General features: G+C 32.0%; 1 protein-coding gene across 2 annotated transcripts in view; it reads right to left on the bottom strand.

The window, feature by feature from the left end:
• Positions 1-20336, bottom strand: part of LOC107441084 (low-density lipoprotein receptor-related protein megalin) — a 120748-nt gene that overhangs the window by 7975 nt on the left and 92437 nt on the right. For both annotated transcript variants that reach the window (XM_016054231.3, XM_043039085.2), the window contains 17 exons: positions 18986-19114; positions 18725-18901; positions 17889-18115; positions 17139-17405; positions 16373-16492; positions 16162-16284; positions 15362-15487; positions 13620-13874; positions 11960-12099; positions 11160-11318; positions 10963-11041; positions 6496-6747; positions 4720-4851; positions 3960-4082; positions 3634-3762; positions 3111-3258; positions 2884-3030 (listed from right to left, as the gene is read on the bottom strand). In XM_016054231.3, coding sequence (XP_015909717.1) covers positions 2884-3030; positions 3111-3258; positions 3634-3762; positions 3960-4082; positions 4720-4851; positions 6496-6747; positions 10963-11041; positions 11160-11318; positions 11960-12099; positions 13620-13874; positions 15362-15487; positions 16162-16284; positions 16373-16492; positions 17139-17405; positions 17889-18115; positions 18725-18901; positions 18986-19114 — 2733 coding nt within the window. The remainder of the gene's footprint in view (positions 1-2883; positions 3031-3110; positions 3259-3633; positions 3763-3959; positions 4083-4719; positions 4852-6495; positions 6748-10962; positions 11042-11159; positions 11319-11959; positions 12100-13619; positions 13875-15361; positions 15488-16161; positions 16285-16372; positions 16493-17138; positions 17406-17888; positions 18116-18724; positions 18902-18985; positions 19115-20336) is intronic.

Genomic DNA, 20336 nt, shown 5'->3' on the forward strand with positions numbered 1-20336 from the left:
CAGACACCTCAGAGACACTGTGCTCATAGAAAGGCCACTGTCCTCCACACAGCATGCCTATCAACCAGGCAAGTCTACAGACACTGCTCTGTATGAGCTCTCCTACCTGCTTGAGAAATCTATCACAGATAAGGAGATGGCTCTCGCGGTTTTCATTGATATTGAAGGTGCGTTTGATAAAGTCCCTGCTGAGACTATCATCAATGCACTTAGGAACAGAGACATAAACTCAATAATTACCAGATGGATAGCGAATTTGCTTTCCTCTAGGTATGTTTGTTCCTCTCTATTGGGTGCAAGCATGAAAGTGCATGCAACTGCCTGATGCCCCCAGGGAGGGGTTTTGTCCCCTATCCTATGGTGTATGGTAATGGACTCCCTGTTAGTTCGGTTAACTGCTCTTGGCATTCCCTGTATCGGGTACGCTGATGACGGTGTTATTGTTGTCAGAGGCAAACATGGAAAAACTGTCTCTGATATCATGAATAATGCACTCCTAGAAGTAGCTAGGTGGTGTTTTAAATCAGGCTTATCTGTCAATCCATTCAAGATAAGTTATGTAGCCTTTACACGGAAAAGGCAACTTGATCTAGGTAATGTATACTACCTGGACCATAAATTGGAACTCACGGAGAAAGTCAAGTTTCTCGGGGTTTATTTTGACTCCAAACTAAATTGGGGTCTTCAACTTGAATACTGCACCAACAGGGCCAGAAAAATTTTCTGGTCTTGTAGAAATGCTATTGGTAGAACATGGGGACTGTCCCCCAAAATAGTCTACTGGATATACTCAATGATTATTAGTCCTATCATCACTTATGGCGCAATCGTCTGGTGGTCAAGGACTAGATTGAGCTCTGCAAGGTCTAATCTTAACAGACTACAAAGAATGGTCTGTGTAGCCCTGTCAGGCTGTCTCAGGACCACTCCTACAGCTGCTCTAGAGAGCTTACTTGGGCTTCTTCCATTGAACTTACGCATTGAAGTTGAAGCTCAGACAGGCGTAAAGCGTCTTATGTACCTTGGCCTATGGAAAGAGAATTCCAAACACTTGTCATGGGGACATCTTGTTTCACAAGTGAAGGATTTATCCTCTTTTATTATGCCTAGTGATTATATGTCACTAAGATATGCTTTTCACAAGCCCTTCAAGATCCATTTTCCTACTAGAGATGAATGGTTCAATTCTCCTCGGTGGCTTAAAGGCAAATGCCTGATATGGTACACTGATGGGTCAAAGATTGGTGCCAAATCAGGAGCAGGAATTTACTGCTCCAATGATGGTACCAAACTTCACTTTCCCCTGGGAAATTATGCCACCGTTTTTCAGGCTGAGGTCTATGCCATTATCTTGTGCTGCAAGTTATGCATAGACAAAGGATATCAAAATACGACTATCCGCATCTGTTCTGACAGTCAGGCTGCTCTCCTATCACTGTCAAGGTGTAAATTCACCTCTTTGTTAGTGTGGGAATGCTTCTCGGTCCTCTGTGACCTGTCCACTCATAACAAGGTATCCCTGCATTGGGTACCAGGACATATGGGTATCGGTGGAAATGAGCTAGCTGACGAAGCAGCACGGGCTGGCTCCAATGCAATTTTCTGGGGCCCTGAACCTGAGCTGGGAATTTCTCCCTCCTCATTTAGGGCAACCATATTCAAGCTCTACGGCAAGATCGCCCATGAGCAGTGGCGCGCTGCTGACGGTCAGAGACAAGCTAAGGAGCTGAATCGAGACTGTCCTAGTGTACGTCAAAAGGAGCTCTTAAAGCTTAACAGAAACATTATAAGGAAGATCATTGGTCTTCTTAGGTCACTGTATCCTCAGAAGACACCTAAACATTATGAGAATAGAATCAAATTCTCTTTGTCGGGGATGTCATCTAGAAGAAGAGACATCACGACACATACTCTGTGATTGTGAGGTCTATTCTGCTCAAAGATTTGAGTATTTAGGGCAGCATATTGTCAATGCCTGGGAACTGCAAGATGTTCCTGTAAGGTGCTTGCTGAATTTTATTTCAGCCATAGGGCTTTCATGCTAATCATGATTTTAGGGTTTGGGTACAATAGACCTCTGGTTGATGTGCCCTGCTCGTCAGAGCTGCCCAACCTCTAAGTCTAAAGCACTTGACACAAAAAGTAGAAAATAATGTTCAAAATCCATAAATTTACTCTTTTAAAGACAGAGGTTTTTTCGGGTTAGGGGAACCACTGATGTGTTTTCGGCGATCCCCGAAATATCATGAAATTAAGAATCTAAAATTAGCTGATTAGAATTTTCAATACTAATGCTAAATTTGTCCTACTATATGGATCTGAGACATGGCCTTGCAATAAAAATATCATGAAAAAATTCCAAGCATTGATTAACAACTGCTTAAGAAGAATATTGTGAATCAAGTGGTTCTATAAAATTGGCAATCCTTAGAAAAGCAAAACAGAAATCGATTGATCTGGAAAGTAAAAAACGTCTATGGAAATGAAATAGTCATGTTCTACATAAACCCAAAAAATTTAAAGCATCACAAGTTTTTGACAGGAACCTTCAGGGCAATAAGAAAGAGAGGAAGACTTGAAAAATACTTGGTGCAAGATAACTGTAACCAAATTGAAAACAATAGGAAAGACACGGAGAGAGGCAAAATATTTGGCCACAAATAGAGTGAGATGGAAAACTATGATAGAAGCCCTATGCTCCAAATCAGAGTGAAGAAGAATATGTATGTAAAGTTAGCGGTGGCCACATCACAATACAACTGAACCATATAAAATAAATAACCCAGAACAATATTTAAAAAACTGCAGCTTATGTTTGAACAATAAAACTGTGACAGCTTAAGTTCAAATACACAAGACATTTCATTAAAGTAGTTTTCTTACCCGAACTCTGGATCCAAGGCAAGAGATGTAGGCTGTTCCAAACCAAACGTTACAATGGCATGCCTGTAGCGACCATCTAACTCACTGACAAATATGCGTCCTTTGGGTCGTGCACTTGAGAGATCAGTATCCATCCAATAAAGGTGGCTGTAAATATATTATAATTTTAGTAACTTTTAAAGTAACAAATCAAATACTAAGGCTATATTTGTACAGTGGATACTTACCCACTAACCCAATCAATGGCTAACGCTGAAGGCTTAGTTAATCCTTTCAATTCAAGGTTTTGTGCGAAACCTGAGCTAGCATCTGGATCATCAGGAATAAAAGACCGTTTAATTGTTTTCTCTGAAGTATCAGTCCAATACAGCACACCTGTAAAATTAAAATATAAAGGTTTCTAATTAACAAATAATTTTTAATTAATAAATCAATTTTAATTAAATAATATTCTACAAGTGAAAAATAAGATTTCTTATTAAAATTCATGATGCTTACTTGTTAATACTTGGCTATTATCGTAAATTTTTTTTTTTTTTTATGCTCATAAAAAATACAAGGCACCTTCTTCGAAAAATGAATTTCTTAGCAAATTATATGAAAATAAATAGTACCTATAAGAAATTAATAGAATAACTGTTGCCAATTTTAAGTTATTTTATTTGAAATAATATCGGATAAGCTTTTGATTTAAGTAACTAAATGCACAGACAAGAAGGAGATTAAAGAAGAAAAACATGATTTATTAACCTCGGGAGACATCATAATCCAATGATTGTATTCTGCTTTCTCCAGAAATAAATGCATATTGTTGATCGAATGAAAGTAAGAATGCTTTCACTTCAGTGGTAGCTGCGTACATCAAAATAGGAGGCTTGCCTACATTGCAAAAATAAAAATAACAATTAGTGTTAAAGAACTATGATTTTTGAAAAAAAAGAATAATAGTTTGTTCAAATATCATAACGCTAAAAAATTGCATTTTTTAGTGATGAAATTTTTTTAAAAAACTGAAAGTTTTGAATTATATCCCACACTTCAAATGAAATATAAAAAAAATTAGGGTTAATGCTTACCAGTGGCTGCACAGTGACCACCATAATTCTCAAAGCCAAAGTGACAAGTACACTCGTAAGTACCAAGGAAGTTTGTGCATATTTGTGAGCAGTTATGTCCAAACGTTGCACATTCATTGACATCTAGAAAAAGAAGAAGCAATTACATTTTTCAATTTTCTCTTATGTTAAATGATAAAAGCTAAAACAGAAGTGTTTACAGCAACATATACAGTGGCATAGTTATGGGAATGGGATTGGGTACAAAATACAGGGTGTAAAAAAGTTTGGAAATTGTTAAATATCTCGATATATATACATTGAATCAAAAAGTGAAACTAGACGTGTTCGATATTTTTTTAAAACCATCGAATGATACCGAACTTAATCTTTCACCTCTATCTCTCCTGCAGGGCAACTTTGAAATCCTAAATATGTAAACCTATTTTTTTTTATTGCAGATTCGGATTCTCCAGAAAAAAGTTACCGTATTCAAGTTATAGGTTACCCATTTTGCTTCACAGATGGCACTGTAAATGAGAATATTAAAAAGGGTACAAACTGTTTAAAATGGTGGTAATCCAAGACCCATCAAATAGAGAATACAAACAAATGAATAAAATAAAAAACGCTTCTGTATTTTTTTAAAAAAAAAATTCGTTAAAAAATATGTTTTAACATGCATTAACTTCTTAAGGTATGTATATATGTCAGAAAAAGATAACTCCCCAAACTCACATTACAAATATGCCACTAAATGGATTGTCAGTCATTTACTTACCTTCACAAATTTTGGCATCATCATGCTTAACTTGATATCCTTTGGGACAAACACAGATATAACCTTCCCCAGTAAGTGATGTGCAGTTGTGTTGGCAACCTCCCTTTTTGATGGGATCACACGTTCCAAAATCTATAGGTTAGGAAGAAATTAAAAGTAATGAGATTCAGATTTATTTACTTTTATGATTAAATTAATTGCTTTCTTCAACAGCTTTGTTGAACAAATACAAATTGTACAAATTTAGCAAACTTGATAAATTATTATCTACATTATTATAACATTTAATTCCATTAAATTTCCCAGTTTAATAACCAAGCATTTTATTCAAATTACATTCATTTATCATCATATCCTTCAACTCTCATGCTCGCAAGGAATTCATCTTTTCCCCTTTTGACCACAAAATAAAAGCACCTTTCTTCTTTACATTTCTGAAGAGTTCCTTATGCTACTTTGATCTTGGTCTTTTTTTTATATTTTAGCAAGCCACAACAACAAATTGTAAATAAAAAAAGGATTAAAAGGAAAAAAAAACTCAAAAGAAAGCGGAAGAGAAAAATTAATGAACTTATAACAGTTTCTTTTCTATTATTCTAATGCTTTAGTCAAAGAATTTTAAAAAACTCAAAAGAAATCTGTGAGGAATGTGTGGCTGTTTGCAGTAATCAATGGCTCAACCAAGTTTCACAGTAAAATGTAATTAACAAATTCTTTGAAACGAAGTACATCAGTAGAGTTAGATAATATTAATGTACATGTACACGTCATTTGTGGTTTGCAAAAGCTCTTGAATTTTGCATATATACTTTTCAAACTTCATTTACTTTTTAAGAATACAGGTTTAAGCAAATAATAATATTCACTTTCGCATTCTAATCTTACTTGCATGGAAAAATGATATTTATCTTCCTAACATACATTTATTGTCATTTATGTTTAATTTTTAAGCAGTTTTTGGAATAGTATAATTCTGTTAATGTCTCTGTTAAACTCTTAATATGAGTTTTTGTTCTGTTAAATTCAGAATATGAGTTTGCAGAAGCGTTTAGAATATGCTTGCAGATAACTTAAATTTTTTTTTTCTTACTTCACATATCAGATGCATATTTTTTTTAGTTTCATAAGTCCAGTATTTTTCAGGACCGCGAGAACCTCTGTTTTAAATTCTTCAGACTATTTATAGCCTAGTGACTGAATATTTTTAGAATTTCTTATTTTTTCCACAGTCACCAGATCTAAATCAAAATTGGCTATTTCCCTATTGGCCATTAACTTTCAGGCTTACAATAATGCCTTTCTGCTAAATTTTTCTAACATGATATAAAATTTTTGAATTCTCTAAAACATTAGGTACTCCAAGGAACACTGTATCTTACATTTTCCTTTTTAATTTTCTTACTTTGAAGCATAAGAGTTGGATTATTCAATATTTTAGAATTTTAATGAATACATATAACTTATGTTGTTTCTGATATTTTTTTGATCCTACTAATATAATTGGTTAGAGGGTAAATTTGGGTGCCCCTTAGATTGGGTACTGTACCATGGCGCTTTTACTGTATATAAAATTTTCTATTTTTATAGTGTTAGAAAATCTCATTTTTAAGTCATTCTCCTTGTTTCCCGTAGGAAAATAAAAAATTTCGAAATTAAGAGGAGCCCTCCATTGTAAATTTTTACCATATCATTAACTTTTTCACTAATTTTTCTGACATGTAAGACAAAAGATTTTGTAAAGTAGCCATCCCAATGATAAGGTTTAAATAAACTTACTACATCCTTTTTCATCAGATAAATCACCACAATCATCCTCCAAGTTGCAGACAGCTGTCAATGGAACACATTTCTGAGAAAGGCATTTAAATTCTTCACTTGAGCATATTATTGGAGGTTTCTCACACATGGTATGATTGTTTTCATCAGAACCATCACCACAATCATCTTGACCATTGCAAACATGCCATACAGGAATACAACGATGGTTAGCACATTGGAATTTATGGCTCATGTCGCAGGAGAAAGCTCCTGAAAAAAAAATTAAAGAATTCATCATATTAAAAAAAAAGAACTACTTCAATCTATAAATATAGCGCTGCAAAAACTGCTATAAATCAGTAAAGGAAAGATATTTTAAATGGATGTGCAATCTGGTTTTGGATGTGCAATGTCAAGTAAGTTAATCCATTCAAAATTACATTTTAAAACATTTATAAAATTAGTTAATTTTTACAGTGTTAGACTGTTATCAGAATAATAGTTCAAAAAATATATTACAAAGCTTTTATAAATTCAGTTTGTACTGGATAAACGTATGATATATCTATAATAATAAAATAAAGAGTTTGTCTCTTTTATAACTCCAGAACTTTTCATAAAATTCGGCAGTGGGTGAAACGGGCAGTTTCAGTCCCCTGATCTCTAAAAATTGTTCAAAAATTTCAATTAAATCGCTTGAGAGAGACGTCTAAGAAATGGAATTCTTTTATTGGTTTAGAACTAGAAATTCATAAAAAGGAAACCGTGAACGATTCTGATTTTTCACGTACCGTAATTTCGCGCGTATAGTCCGCGGACTATCTGTGTTTAAAATGCGAATTTTTGAAGGTGCGGACTATCCACCAGTGCGGATAATACGGTGGTTGTTCACGGTTAAAATCGTTGAAATTTAAAAAACACGATGTCGCAGGGCTCGAAAAACAGCCCGTCCGCCCGTCCTCGTCGATCAAAAATTCCGAATCCAACGAATCCGACGTCCGCGCGGACGGCCATTTTCCTGTTAATGTTCGTGATACATTTTCAATTTTCATTATCTTACAACAGTCCTACAAGTTACAAGGCAGCAAAATGACCCACAATACAGCAACATACTACGCATGTTGGAATTGATGATTTCTCAGTCTGGGAGTACTGCAGCGGTTGAAAGGGGCTTTTCAGCAATGAACTTACAAACAAACAAAAAAAAAAAAAAAAAACACATTACGTACTGGTCTTAAACAAGAAGCGTTAAACGCAATTATGAACATCTATCTAAATGGAAAACCCCTTTCAGATTTCTGTGCAGAAACCTCTGTAAATCATTGGCTTGATTGTGGAACTGGCAAACGTCATATTCTATTCATTTAAAAAACGCAGTACCCTCGGATAAATTGACATTCCAGATAACTTGACCTTTGTCATTTAAATTATTTCATAAAAGAAAGAAATTATTTCATAACAGAAATACTAGGTTACTACTAGTAACCTAGTATTTCTTTTATTACTGTATAATGTAATCCTAGTAACTACTAATTCATTGTGCTATTTATATAAATGTTTGTAATAAATAAGAGAAAATTATATTTTTATTTATTTAGAAGCTACGGGTTAGTTTCAAAGGAGGACGGGTAAAATTTCTGAGTTTTTTCGAGCCCTGCGCTGTCGTGAACTGCCGATAATCAAATATAAACAGCGCGAGACCTTTCTTGGAATCAAAGAGAACTTAATCTCTCTTTCCCTTCTGCCATATGAACAGCTATTGAGTGTAGGAAATGGGCGTGGAGTAGAGAAGCATAAATCAGAAAGGAATGAATGAAGGAAATCAGGGTGGGGCCAGTGATAACGTCAACTGTAAAACAAGCACTCCCCCCCCCCGCTTTTTTCAGGAAATATGTCTCTTCCACTTGTCATGAATGCCTCTCTCCACTCCCCTTTATTCTTCAGCTGCTTGTTAAAAACATGTGAATGCTTGATGAATAAAGGGTGCTGATGAACTTGGAATAACCTTGAATAATCTTATGTTCCAGAAGAATTTCAAACTTTCAACTGAAGGTCAGTGAAGAGGGGAAAAAGCTAAGTGTGTGAGAATTTTAGACAGGGGATAAAAGAAAGACCGTCCTAGGCGGAGTTATTTAAAAAAAAAAAAACCTGATTGGAGAAGCAAAAATAGGGGGAGGAATCGCTAAAAATAGAAACTTGTTTTAAATGCTTGGGAGAGCGCTTTTTATCGTTTTTTTTCTTCATTGCTCATATTTCTGTCTGATTTCGACCATCGTCCTCAGCTTATTATTATTTTTTTCAAATCGTTGTATCTTCAATTCTGATGCGTTTTTGTCTTATTAATGCACAGTATTTTGTTTTTCATCTTCATTAACGTTGATCCAACATTATGTCTGTGAAACATCGCCGGAGTTTTACTGCTGAGTTTAAACTCAAGGTAGTTGTGAAAGCTGAAAAAGATGGAAACAGAGAAGCGGGCCGTTATTTTGAAGTGGACGAGAAAGCGGTGAGAAATTGGCGCAAACAAAAGGATGTGTTAAAAAGAATGGGAAGAAAGCTATCCAATCGGCACGGAAAAGTAAAATGGCCAGCTTTAGAGGAAAATTTACTAAGATGGGTTCTCGACCAAAGAAATGCCGGACGCTCCATTTCAACAGTTAAAATCCGTCTCCGAGCGAAGGCCATGGCAGATGAGATGCAGATAACGGATTTCAAGGGAGGAGTAAATTGGGTTTACCGCTTCATGCGTCGTAAAAACTTGAGAGTTCGCAGCAGAACGACAATGTGTCAGGCTGTTCCGCACGATGTAGATGAAAAAAAAGCTTCTTTCCTTCAGTTTACAAGGAAAGTTATTGCAGAAGGGAAGTATTCCCTGAAAAATATTATAAATATGGACGAAGTTCCATTAACATTTGATTGTCCACCGAATCGCACCGTCGATACTTGTGGAGTGAAAACAGTATCCATAACAACAACTGGTCAAGAAAAGACCCATTTCACAGTGATGCTCGCCTGCTGTGCTGACGGCACAAAGTTGAAGCCGCTCTTAATCTTTAAGAGAAAAACAATTCCGAAGGAAAATTATCCTCGAAGCGTCGTAATACGATGTAATGAAAAGGGTTGGTGCAACGAGGACATTATGCTCGATTGGTTTCAAGAAGTTTGGAAGAAGAGAGAAGGTGCCTTTTTCAATTCCAATGGAGTACTGATTATGGATTCAATGAGGGCACACATAAAGGACAGTGTAAAGGCGGAAGCTAAGAAAAAAAACATCGGTGCTGAACTTAGCGTTATTCCAGGAGGTTTAACAAAAATCCTGCAACCTCTGGATATTAGCGTAAACAAAAGTTTCAAGTCCCACGTACGTGCTTGCTGGGAGAACTGGATGTCGGAAGGTTTACATACTTTCACAAAAGGAGGAAAAATGAGACGCGCTTCATACACTGAAGTTGCCGAATGGGTCGATAAATCCTGGAAAAGTGTTAAAGTGTCAACCATCCGATCGGGATTTATAAAAGCCGGGATTGTTAGTGAAAGCGAGGAAATCTCTGACAGTGAAGATAGTGATGCTGAAAATGAACTTTCGGACACTCTTTCCGAAAATATATTAGAACTGTTTAATTCTGATACTGATGAATCGGACTTTGAAGGTTTTCGTTAATGTAGTAGAATGTGTGATTAATTAAAATATGATTAATTAGTAAGCACTGTTTTTTATTTATGTTTAGCGTTTTATTTCAGAAGGTATATTAGTAAGTAAGTACTTTTTTTCTATTTATACTTAGTTCTTTGTTTCTAAAATAATTCGGACGTATAGTCCGCGGACTATCCGACGATTTTTGAAATTTTTCTACTATAAAATCGGACCTGCGGACTATACTGTGGTGCGGACTATACGTGCGAAATTACGGTACTTTAAAGATAATATCAGTGATGTTTGCTAAATTCTACAGCCAACGTTAACATGGGAGCTTGGGCACAAAACGCTGGAAAGAGTAGGTGGACTACATCACAAAATTTATATCTTTAAAGTTATACAAAACCAAGAGTTTCTTTTTTTCATAGTTATGCTTTGAAAAATGTGTTTCTATTAAACTAAATAATTTCTGTGTTGCCTACAATTCACGTATTTCTAATATTATACACTAAATCTGAAAATGTTACCTGTAGATTTAATAAATTACATATTAAGGGAAATCGAGAGTATCAAGTTGAACAGTCACTAAAACTAACAAGTAATATAAGATTCATTAAACTATTTATGTATAAAAATCAATCTACAGAAATAAAGTCCATTAATGTAATTAACAAAAAGAATATGGGGTTCAATAACAAGGTGCAAAAATAGGCTTAATGTGGCATAACAGGCATGTGCAAAAATAGGTATAACAAAATCTTCCATAAAACATGAGTAAAATTAATTTAATAAATAAACATACACATGTAAAATTCTCATACATAAAATTTTATTGGAATTAAACTTACTACACAAATCTGGTTTCTCATCCGATTGATCACCGCAGTCATCATCACCATCACATAGGAAATCTCGTCGAATACAAACCTAAAATTCAATCATGACAATTAGATTAGAAATATATATGCTAAACAAGTAAAAACAAATTATGAACAAGGTTTTATAAATAATTTAAAAAATTTTCACAAATTGAGTCTCTACTTACTGTATTGTTGCATTGGAACATATTTTCTTGACAATACTTTCCATCTGGATACCTGGGTGGACAGCCTTGTTCATCAGACACATCATTGCAGTCTTTATTACCATCACATTTTAGTCTACTTGCAATGCAGTGGCCACTTTTGCATTTAAATTGGTCAGTCTATAAATAAATAATAAAAATAAAAACCAAAACTAAGACAGAGTTCTTACTTAATCTCAAGAAAAAATGTTTTTAGAGAAATAATTCGTCACAGATTAATTAGGGAGCGTATGAAAATATAAGTATTGAAAAAAAAAGCCACTAAGAAATACATAAATTTAAGCATATGAAATAAAAAATGAGACATAATTTCCAAAAGTTTTTCAAATTTTCCTCAGGCATAAAAATATTGTAATATTTGTTTCGATTGAAATTTACAGAGAAATTTACAATTTGATAACAATTACCAAGTATACATTTAAATTTTTTGAAAAAAAAAAATCTTTTTTCAGATTTAAAATAGTTTAAATAAAATAAGCAATTGTTACATTAAATTTAAATAATACACTGTACACAATTAGAAAATAACCAATTTAAATATTAGTGCACCAAAAATAGAAAATTAAAGTAATAATACTTTTTACACTTAACTATTTTAATCAAACTATCTCAGTACTTTCTAAAGTTTTAAAATTCATATTTTGTGTTAGTATTTAAAAATAAAAAAAAAACATGTTAATGAAGTATATCTGCATGCTATGAAAAAACCTCACAAACAACAAATAATACAGGTTTTATAGATTTGTTTCACTATTACTCACGGGACATTCGTAGTTTAAGCAGCCTATTTCATCTGATCCATCATCACAATCATCATCATGATCACAGCGCCATCTCATTGGAATGCACTTTTTATTCGAACATTGGAATTCACTTTCAGTACAGTCACGATACAACTCCGCTGTAAAAGTTTCCATAATAATGTATTATTGACAACAAGAAAACAAGCAAATCGACATTACGTGAATCGTATTCAGATTTCCCATATATTTTGCGGATCAAAAATCTGAATTCGTCAAAAAAGGTATGTTTATTCAGAGCGCATATATATTTATTCAGATTATGTTTATTCAAAGTACGTTTTTGTGTCCAATTTCATAACTCAAATTATTGTCTGCACTACTTAATTATCATATATGAGATCGTCCCCTTGAACCATTAAGATTGAGTCCTAGAAGGTGAAGATCTGATCATTAAATCAAATGCTATACAGAGTAGTCTCTTTTTTGTTTGTTTTTTTGGTCACTCTATATAAAATATCGATAACAAAACACTTCAACTTGCAATTAAAGTAGAAAATAAAAAAAATTTTGAAGAAAAAGAAATATTACAAGTATAATCTAAAAAAATTACATAACAGGATTCGGTTATAAAGTAAAAAATACTATAATAGACAACACATTTATTTTATTTTATGCTATTGTTATTTACGATAGATAAAAGGTAAGTTAAAGTTTTAATTATCTTGGGAAAAATTTGTTGTTAATAAAACAAAATGTATAATGAAATAATTGTTTCTTAAGAAGATGCTACACCACAGAATAAAACTTTCATGGCAAATTCTGCTTCACCTACATACATGTATTGTAAAAAGCTAAGTATTAAAAAAAATGAGTTCAGGTAAACCTATAGATCAAAGTTTCGAATGCTGAAAAAATGTTTTTAATATAACAAAATGATAAAAAAACTTAGCAGGATTATTTTCCCACTGGGTAATCTTGAGTAATACTGCCATATTTTGATTGCATTTCAATATTTCAAAAGCTTTTTTTCAACATTTAAAACCATATGGTTTACTCTAGGTTTACCTAAATTAACTTTTTTTATATTTTGAATTTCAAATTACTTTTGTAGATGAAAAGAAATTTGTCATAATGGGTTTCTCTCGTATAGCATTCTTTTAATAAATAAGACGTGGATATTTGATTTTGATAGTGCAATATTTCATAATAAATGTAACATCAATTTTTGTGGATAATTTTTTTTTAAATTGATAAAAAAATGTTTATAATTTACTAAGTATGATTAATGTAAATAAATTAAAAAGACAAATAGAGACTAGTAGATGCCAATTTAATTGATATTAATTCAACCAAAATAAAGAGCTACCGAAAGTATCTTTCAGAAGTTGCATTTATTTTTTTGGGAAAATTTTAGACTTATAGGCTCCTTAAGCTCAAATAAATTTCTTTTCTATTTTTTTAATGATATTTCCATATCGAACAATTTATTGTTCTTTCTGAATTTTTTGTTCAGTGGACAACCTGATCACATAGAACGCATTAAAAAGAAATTTTTTTTTTTACAACCCTGAATAAAATACATGAAGCATATAAAATATTAAGACTACCTCACACACTTTGCTTTGATTGGAATTAGTATAGAGATTTCAGGGAAACTAAAGAAGAAAAAAAAACTCACTGCAAATGCTGGGATCTTCATCTGAGTTGTCACCGCAGTCATCTTCAAAGTCGCATCTCCATCTTAGAGGAATACACCTCTTATTTCTACATTCAAAATCACCAGCTTGGTGACATTTAGGACAATACACAGGATCAGTTTCATCTGAGTTATCACGGCAATCGTCTTTACCATCGCAGAACAGCCAACTTGGTATACAGCGATAGTTACCATGAGTGGGACATTTTCTCCAGCCAGTTGTGCAGTTGCGGTTACCTAGAAGCAAATAATGTTATTAAAGAAATGGCTGCTCACTCATAAATGACTAACACACTATATTTAAAATAATAGCTTTCAAATACAACAGTTAAATACATTTTATCCACACGAATTCAACTAAAACTGATACTTTTATATAAACTATCAAATGGAGAAAAAAATATACAAATGTACAACAGATTTACTTATGTGGCAACGAAAATAAGACAGAAAATTTTAAATTATAAAATTTGACTCTATTGAACAAAGTTAAATTTTAGAGTGATAACTATTTAAATTAATTTTTCATGCACGCTTATCATTTATAGTTTAACTGAAATTCTTAGAAAATTAAAAAAAAAATTTCACGTTTTTATATTTTACAAAAGAATTATTATGGAAATACTACTTTAAATTCATTTATAATTAAAAAAAATTTACATCAGACTCTTGAGTTTTAGTGTACCAAATAAAACAATATGTAATATAAGCACATCAAAGGTACTTATAACAAAATTTTATTTTGCTACTAAATTGGATGAAATTCATGATAGTCTAGGAAAAGCTTCTTTATAAAGGATTAGAATGAATTTCAAGGATTTGTACTTGATGAAATAGTTTTAATCTTTGACTCAATCATAAGACCCAAATATTAAAGTAATAATATACAGTGCACTTCCGATTATCCGGGTTAATCACCGGGACAGGTCGCACGGACAATCGAAAAACACGGATAATCCGAAAACTCTTTTTGTTAAAAAAAAATTCAATATCAGTACAAAAAGTATAAAAATTACTGACATTTGCATGCATAACATCAAACTAGGAATTTTCCTTTTTAAAAAATGTGTAATGCGTCTTCGCCATATATCGATACACATATTTTAGGAACCGCAGTAATGTCACCGTAATCAAATCCTCCCACATAATCTAATAAAGCTTCCACAGAGCAGCAGAATGAGAAATTGTATTTCATTCATTTACTCGATCTTCTGCATCAGTTACAATCATCACTATTTGATTTAACAACATAACGATGTCTTCATCAGTCAAATACTGGAAGGTATTTTTCTTGAGCATCTGAAGAAGATTATTCATCAAGCGGTATGATCTTTCTCCAAGCTCGTGATAACGTAGACGATTTTACCTTTGATCATGCTGCTGATATTCCATATACTGCAATCCAATAACGAATATTGCTTCCAAAAATTTGGTAGTGTTATAACTTCATGAATCAAATTTTTTTAATCTTGAAAATGTTTCTCTTTATATTTTTTGTGTGATTCCGGAATCAGCACGGATAATCCGCGAACGGATAATCGAGAGTGTACTGTACCTAACAAAATTCATTATGTAAAGCATAATATTATACAATCTTTATTAGTTTATTTTTTTTTAAATAAGATTAAAGAAGTAAAAAACAGGAAGACTTTTATACAAATTAAATTTAATGTAACAAAAAATACTATTTTGATCACTAATATTGAGTAAGGAAAATTATTTACGGCATCGGTGAGACGGTTCATCAGAATTGTCGCCACAATCATCATCAAAATCACAATACCACAACTTAGGAATGCATTTCCCATTGTTACACTTGAATTGAGTTTCAGGATCACATTCTTTTTTATCTAGAAATTAAAAAAAATGATTTTGAGCTACCCAATAAAAAAATTGCTTTAATATTGTAACAGAAAGAGCATGATAAAACACATAAATTTTTTTTAAAAATAAAAACAAAGTAACTTATTAATACAAATAAATTAACAGAACTACATTTGAAATATACATTTAATTAGTTCAAACCTAACAAAATTAGAGAGAAAAACTAATTGATAACGATTCAATTATTAGTTAAATAAAGTAATATTAGAAAAAATATAACTGGTTCAGCTAAAATTTGCACAAGGGAAAAATATGGGTGAAGAGAAATGTTTCTTCTTTATATTCATTTTTCTATATAATGCTACTAAATAAGCTACTTTGTAATCTATACATTTATTATGTAACTGTGCAAAATCTAATAGAAAGGAAATTTTTTTCAAAAACTTTATTGCAAAATTTTAACAAAAACTTTCTTTTATTTCATAATCATACAACTTACAATAAAGAATACTTATTTTATTATTTTGAAAGAGTGTTATTAGTATTTTATTAATTTAAAACACACTAGGGTCTGTTTTAGAGCTAGTTGGAGCAAGTAAGGGTGGATTAGAGTAATTTAAGAGAATTGGTGTTATAGTCACTTCAGTGTCAAAGCATCGTCAACAAGTCATTTAAGCTATTAAGATATAAAGATACATACGGCACAGGGCTGGATCTTCATCAGAACCATCAGGACAATCTTCATCTCCATCACAATGCCAAGCTTCAGAAACACAGCGTCCAGTGCTGTTGCATTTAAAGCTATGTTCTCCACAATCATGGACTAGATAAAATTAAAATATATATAATAATTAAGTTTTCTGAAAAATTTAATTCATTTAACTTATGAATGCATAACATAGAATACCAACCACAGAATTCTTCATCAGATCTGTCACTACAGTCAGCAGTTCCATCACAAATTCGAATGCGAGAAATGCAACTTTGATTGTTACGACATTGAAATTGGCCAGGTTTGCAAGAAAATGGAGCTGAAATAAAAATTGCAAAAAATTATACAAATGGAAACACTGTAAAATTTATTATAAAATGTTTTAAAATCAAACAAAATACAGGAATGGTAGGAGATTCATTTATGATTCAGTCTACAACAAGGAAAGAAGTTGGTATTGTAAATGCATATCCTCAGATCAAAAACCATGTATGGTTATTAAACATTTATTCTCGAATAACTTCCATTAGATCAAATAGAGGCAAAAATTAAAGTTATTGAAAATTGATAACGACACATTATTAAAAATTTATATACCAACAATTATAAAAAAAAATTATAAAAATTTAGCTATTTCGACAAAAGCTTCAAAGTCGATCAGTAAAATAAAACTTTTCCACATGTGTGTATTATTTATATCAAATGTTATGCATTTAAAATATTTTTTAAATTTTAACGAAATTGAAACGTAAGTTCTCTCAAATCACAAGGAATATTTGATACAATAAGATGCCTCATTGCAGTAGGAAAGGTTTCATTTTAAGTCTGGGGACTGTGATGGAATTTTTTAAATTAAAATACTATAATACTTAACATTAAAATTTATTAAATGTAGCAGAAACTAGTTCATGAAGAGAAGCCCAGAATCATTCAATTCTGTAAAAACTAATGAAAATAATACTTACGACATCCGGCTTCATCAGAGCCATCTCTACAATCTTTATTTCCATCACATTTATAATAAATAGGAATACATCTAGAATCGTCGCCTCCACATAGATGTTGTCCTAATGTACAGTTAGCAATACAGCGATGATTGGCCGCTGCAGAGCCAAGAGGCTGCTGCATTAGAATAAAATTGTCTGGGCATGCACACGTATATTTATCACCACCAGGAGAAATCAAGCAAAGATGAGAGCAGCCTCCATTATTCTTACCACAAGGATTTGTATCTAAGAAATAGAAATTTTAGAATTAGAAAGCACCCATTGAATTTAAAAATTAAAAAAATTGAAACTGCAATTAAAATTCATATATATGAAATAAATTATAATATAATGTTGGTTGATTGGTTCTAATGCCACTTGCCACAGGGGCAAGCCTGCTTGGTGAAACCAAGCAAATTTAAGGCAGAGTGTGCGTTTCTTGTTTTTCAGTGGCGCCATCTATGGGCGATATTTACAGGGCGGACCCATTCATACATCCACAGATCATAATTTTGACCTGAATCAGAGAGCGATCAATCTCCAATCCAGTACCCCCAGAGGTCTTGATTTGTTTATTTATATTTGAGGCTAATAAGGACACATATTGATCTGATAGGAGCAAGCATAAAATAATATTAACATTCAGGTGTGGTATCTAGGAGATAAACTTATAAGTTAAAGAAAGAATTAATATTGTAAACTAAAAATGCATGTTGATAATTTACTTACATGGTAATTGTCGAAGTGGATGATAAATGTGAATGTCATAAGGTCGATGTGAAGTATTTCTCAATACTTGCAAATGCTCTCCAGTAAACTTGTCTGCTCGGAAAACTCCTTTCAAATTCCAGTCAGTCCAATAGATGAAATTATCAAACACACTGAGAGCAAACACATGAGGAACTGAATTACCAGACAGAACTACGTGGCGATTTCTCCCATCCAAATCAGCAAATCTATAAAATATAAAGTGTTAGATCATTTAATTCGAATTAAATAAAAATAATTACTTTTATAATTTTATTTTATAATTTTTTTAATTGTTCATTCACCCTTTATGAAAATGCAAAAGAATAGCAATAAAAAAAAAACATGTTTTTTTTTATTTAAAATAAAAATATTAACAAGAGAAAATTTTCGATAATAAGATAAAACAATGAAAACCATTAAATTAGAACTCAGAAAAATTATTTATTTAATCAGACATAATTTTCTTTAATAATATTATAATTAATTTTGTTATTCTTGTTAAAAATGTAAGAAAACAGTTAAAAATATGTTTTCTAATTTAAAATACAAAAATGTTAAAAAAATTTTTAAAAAAAGATAAATAAATAATTTGTTTAAAATAATAAAATGATGGGATTAAATGTTTAGAAGATATTTTGTGCCATACATTTAAAATGACATTTTTATGACAATATATTAAAAAAAGGTCAAGTTTTTTTTAAAAAAAGTTAATGCAAATTCTAAATGCAAGTTGTTCATTTTTTTAAGGAAACTATATGTCTTACAAAATGCATATATACAAAAAAGGAAGTAAATTGGGTATAGAAATAACTTACTCAATGTAATCTAAATGAGCATCAGCCCAAAATATCTTATCACTGAAATAGTCAATGGTCAAGGCATTAGGCCACACAAGTTTGTTTTCATAAAGTACAATTCGAGAGAAATTTGCTCCATCCATTCCCATTCGAGCAATATAAGCATGGTGTCCCCAATCAGAGAAATACACATATCTATGAAAAAGGAAAAGTACAATTTAAGTATCAATAGAGAAAACTCAGTTCAATGTCTATATTAATACATTAACATAATCTTACCCAATACCAGGATGCACAGCAATAGCTCTTGGATCAGATATTTTGCCAGATAACAATGTTTTTCTGTTAGTACCATCAAGTTCAGCAACATCCAGCTGTTTGGAAGTTCGGTCGAGCCAATAGATTTTCCTTTGAAAAGAAATATAATTTTATGTCAGAAAACCGTATGTGCATTACAATTAAGAATTAGTTGCAGATTATGTAAAAATCAATCAATTAACTGTATTGGAAGTAACAGAAAATATAAGAATTATATCTTTTATTCATTAATGCATCATAGCAAAAGAAAATTGCAGATAAGCTATTCAGAACTCTAGTTGCTCATAGCTTATCTATATAGAATTATAGAATATGCCACTTAGAGTAAGTAAAGTAAACTACTAAAAGGAGGTTTCATCTATCAACTATCCTCTACAATGAGAAAACTCTCCCATCTACAAAACAGCTCATCTAACTTAAAGGCTTGCACATGAGCAAATGGACAAATGATGTGCCTTGTTTAACAGTTAATATTTCTTTATAATATTTCTTTTTGCAGATTATATTTTTTTATCGAATAATTATATTTTATAAAATGTATAGATAAAAAAATTAATAATTAAAATTACCAAATTATTGAAAAAACAACAACATGAAAACACTATTCTAGCCTAAAGTGACCACACGTCCCGATTTCGGCGGGACAGTCCCGCTTTTTGGTGGACTGTCCCGCGTCCCGCCGATTTTTTGAAATGTCCCGCTTTTTAGAAAATACCTGTATTTCTTATTTTAAATGTACTGTAAAAATATATTACCTATTATTTATTAAGTATTATGGTGAATATAAAGAATTAAAAAATAGATAAAAAAACACATAAAGTGCATGCAGAGTAAACTAAATTAGGCAATGTACCGCGTTAGATTTATTCGGTGGTGTTCGATCATTGTCGTTACGTCTCGGCTTAATTCATATAAGTGCAGACAGGCGGACTGCCGATAGACAGTGCGGTTTGTTCTTTTCAATTTGACTTTCGGTTTGACTCGATTCGATTGACGAAGATAGTGGTAGAGCAATAGTCGCTACAACGTAATGGCCAGAAAGGTAAAATTTAATACTCTTTTTTAGCCTTTGTAGTAAATTTTTTTATTTATTTCTAGTATTTACCCACAGAATAAAAGATGAGTAAAAAAAGAGAATGCAAATTTAATGAAGAGCTAAGCAGGGAATTTCCATTTATTAAAAAAACTAAAATAGACTATATGGTACGGTGTGATAAATGCAATGCTGAATTTTCGGTCTCACATGGTGGAAAAAACGATATTACTAAACATCTAGCGACAAAGAGGCACAAAAGATTTTTAAAGTGAGTAT

The sequence above is a fragment of the Parasteatoda tepidariorum genome, chromosome 1 (assembly GCF_043381705.1).
Source record: "Parasteatoda tepidariorum isolate YZ-2023 chromosome 1, CAS_Ptep_4.0, whole genome shotgun sequence".
In the NCBI taxonomy this organism is placed as follows: Eukaryota; Metazoa; Arthropoda; class Arachnida; order Araneae; family Theridiidae; genus Parasteatoda; species Parasteatoda tepidariorum.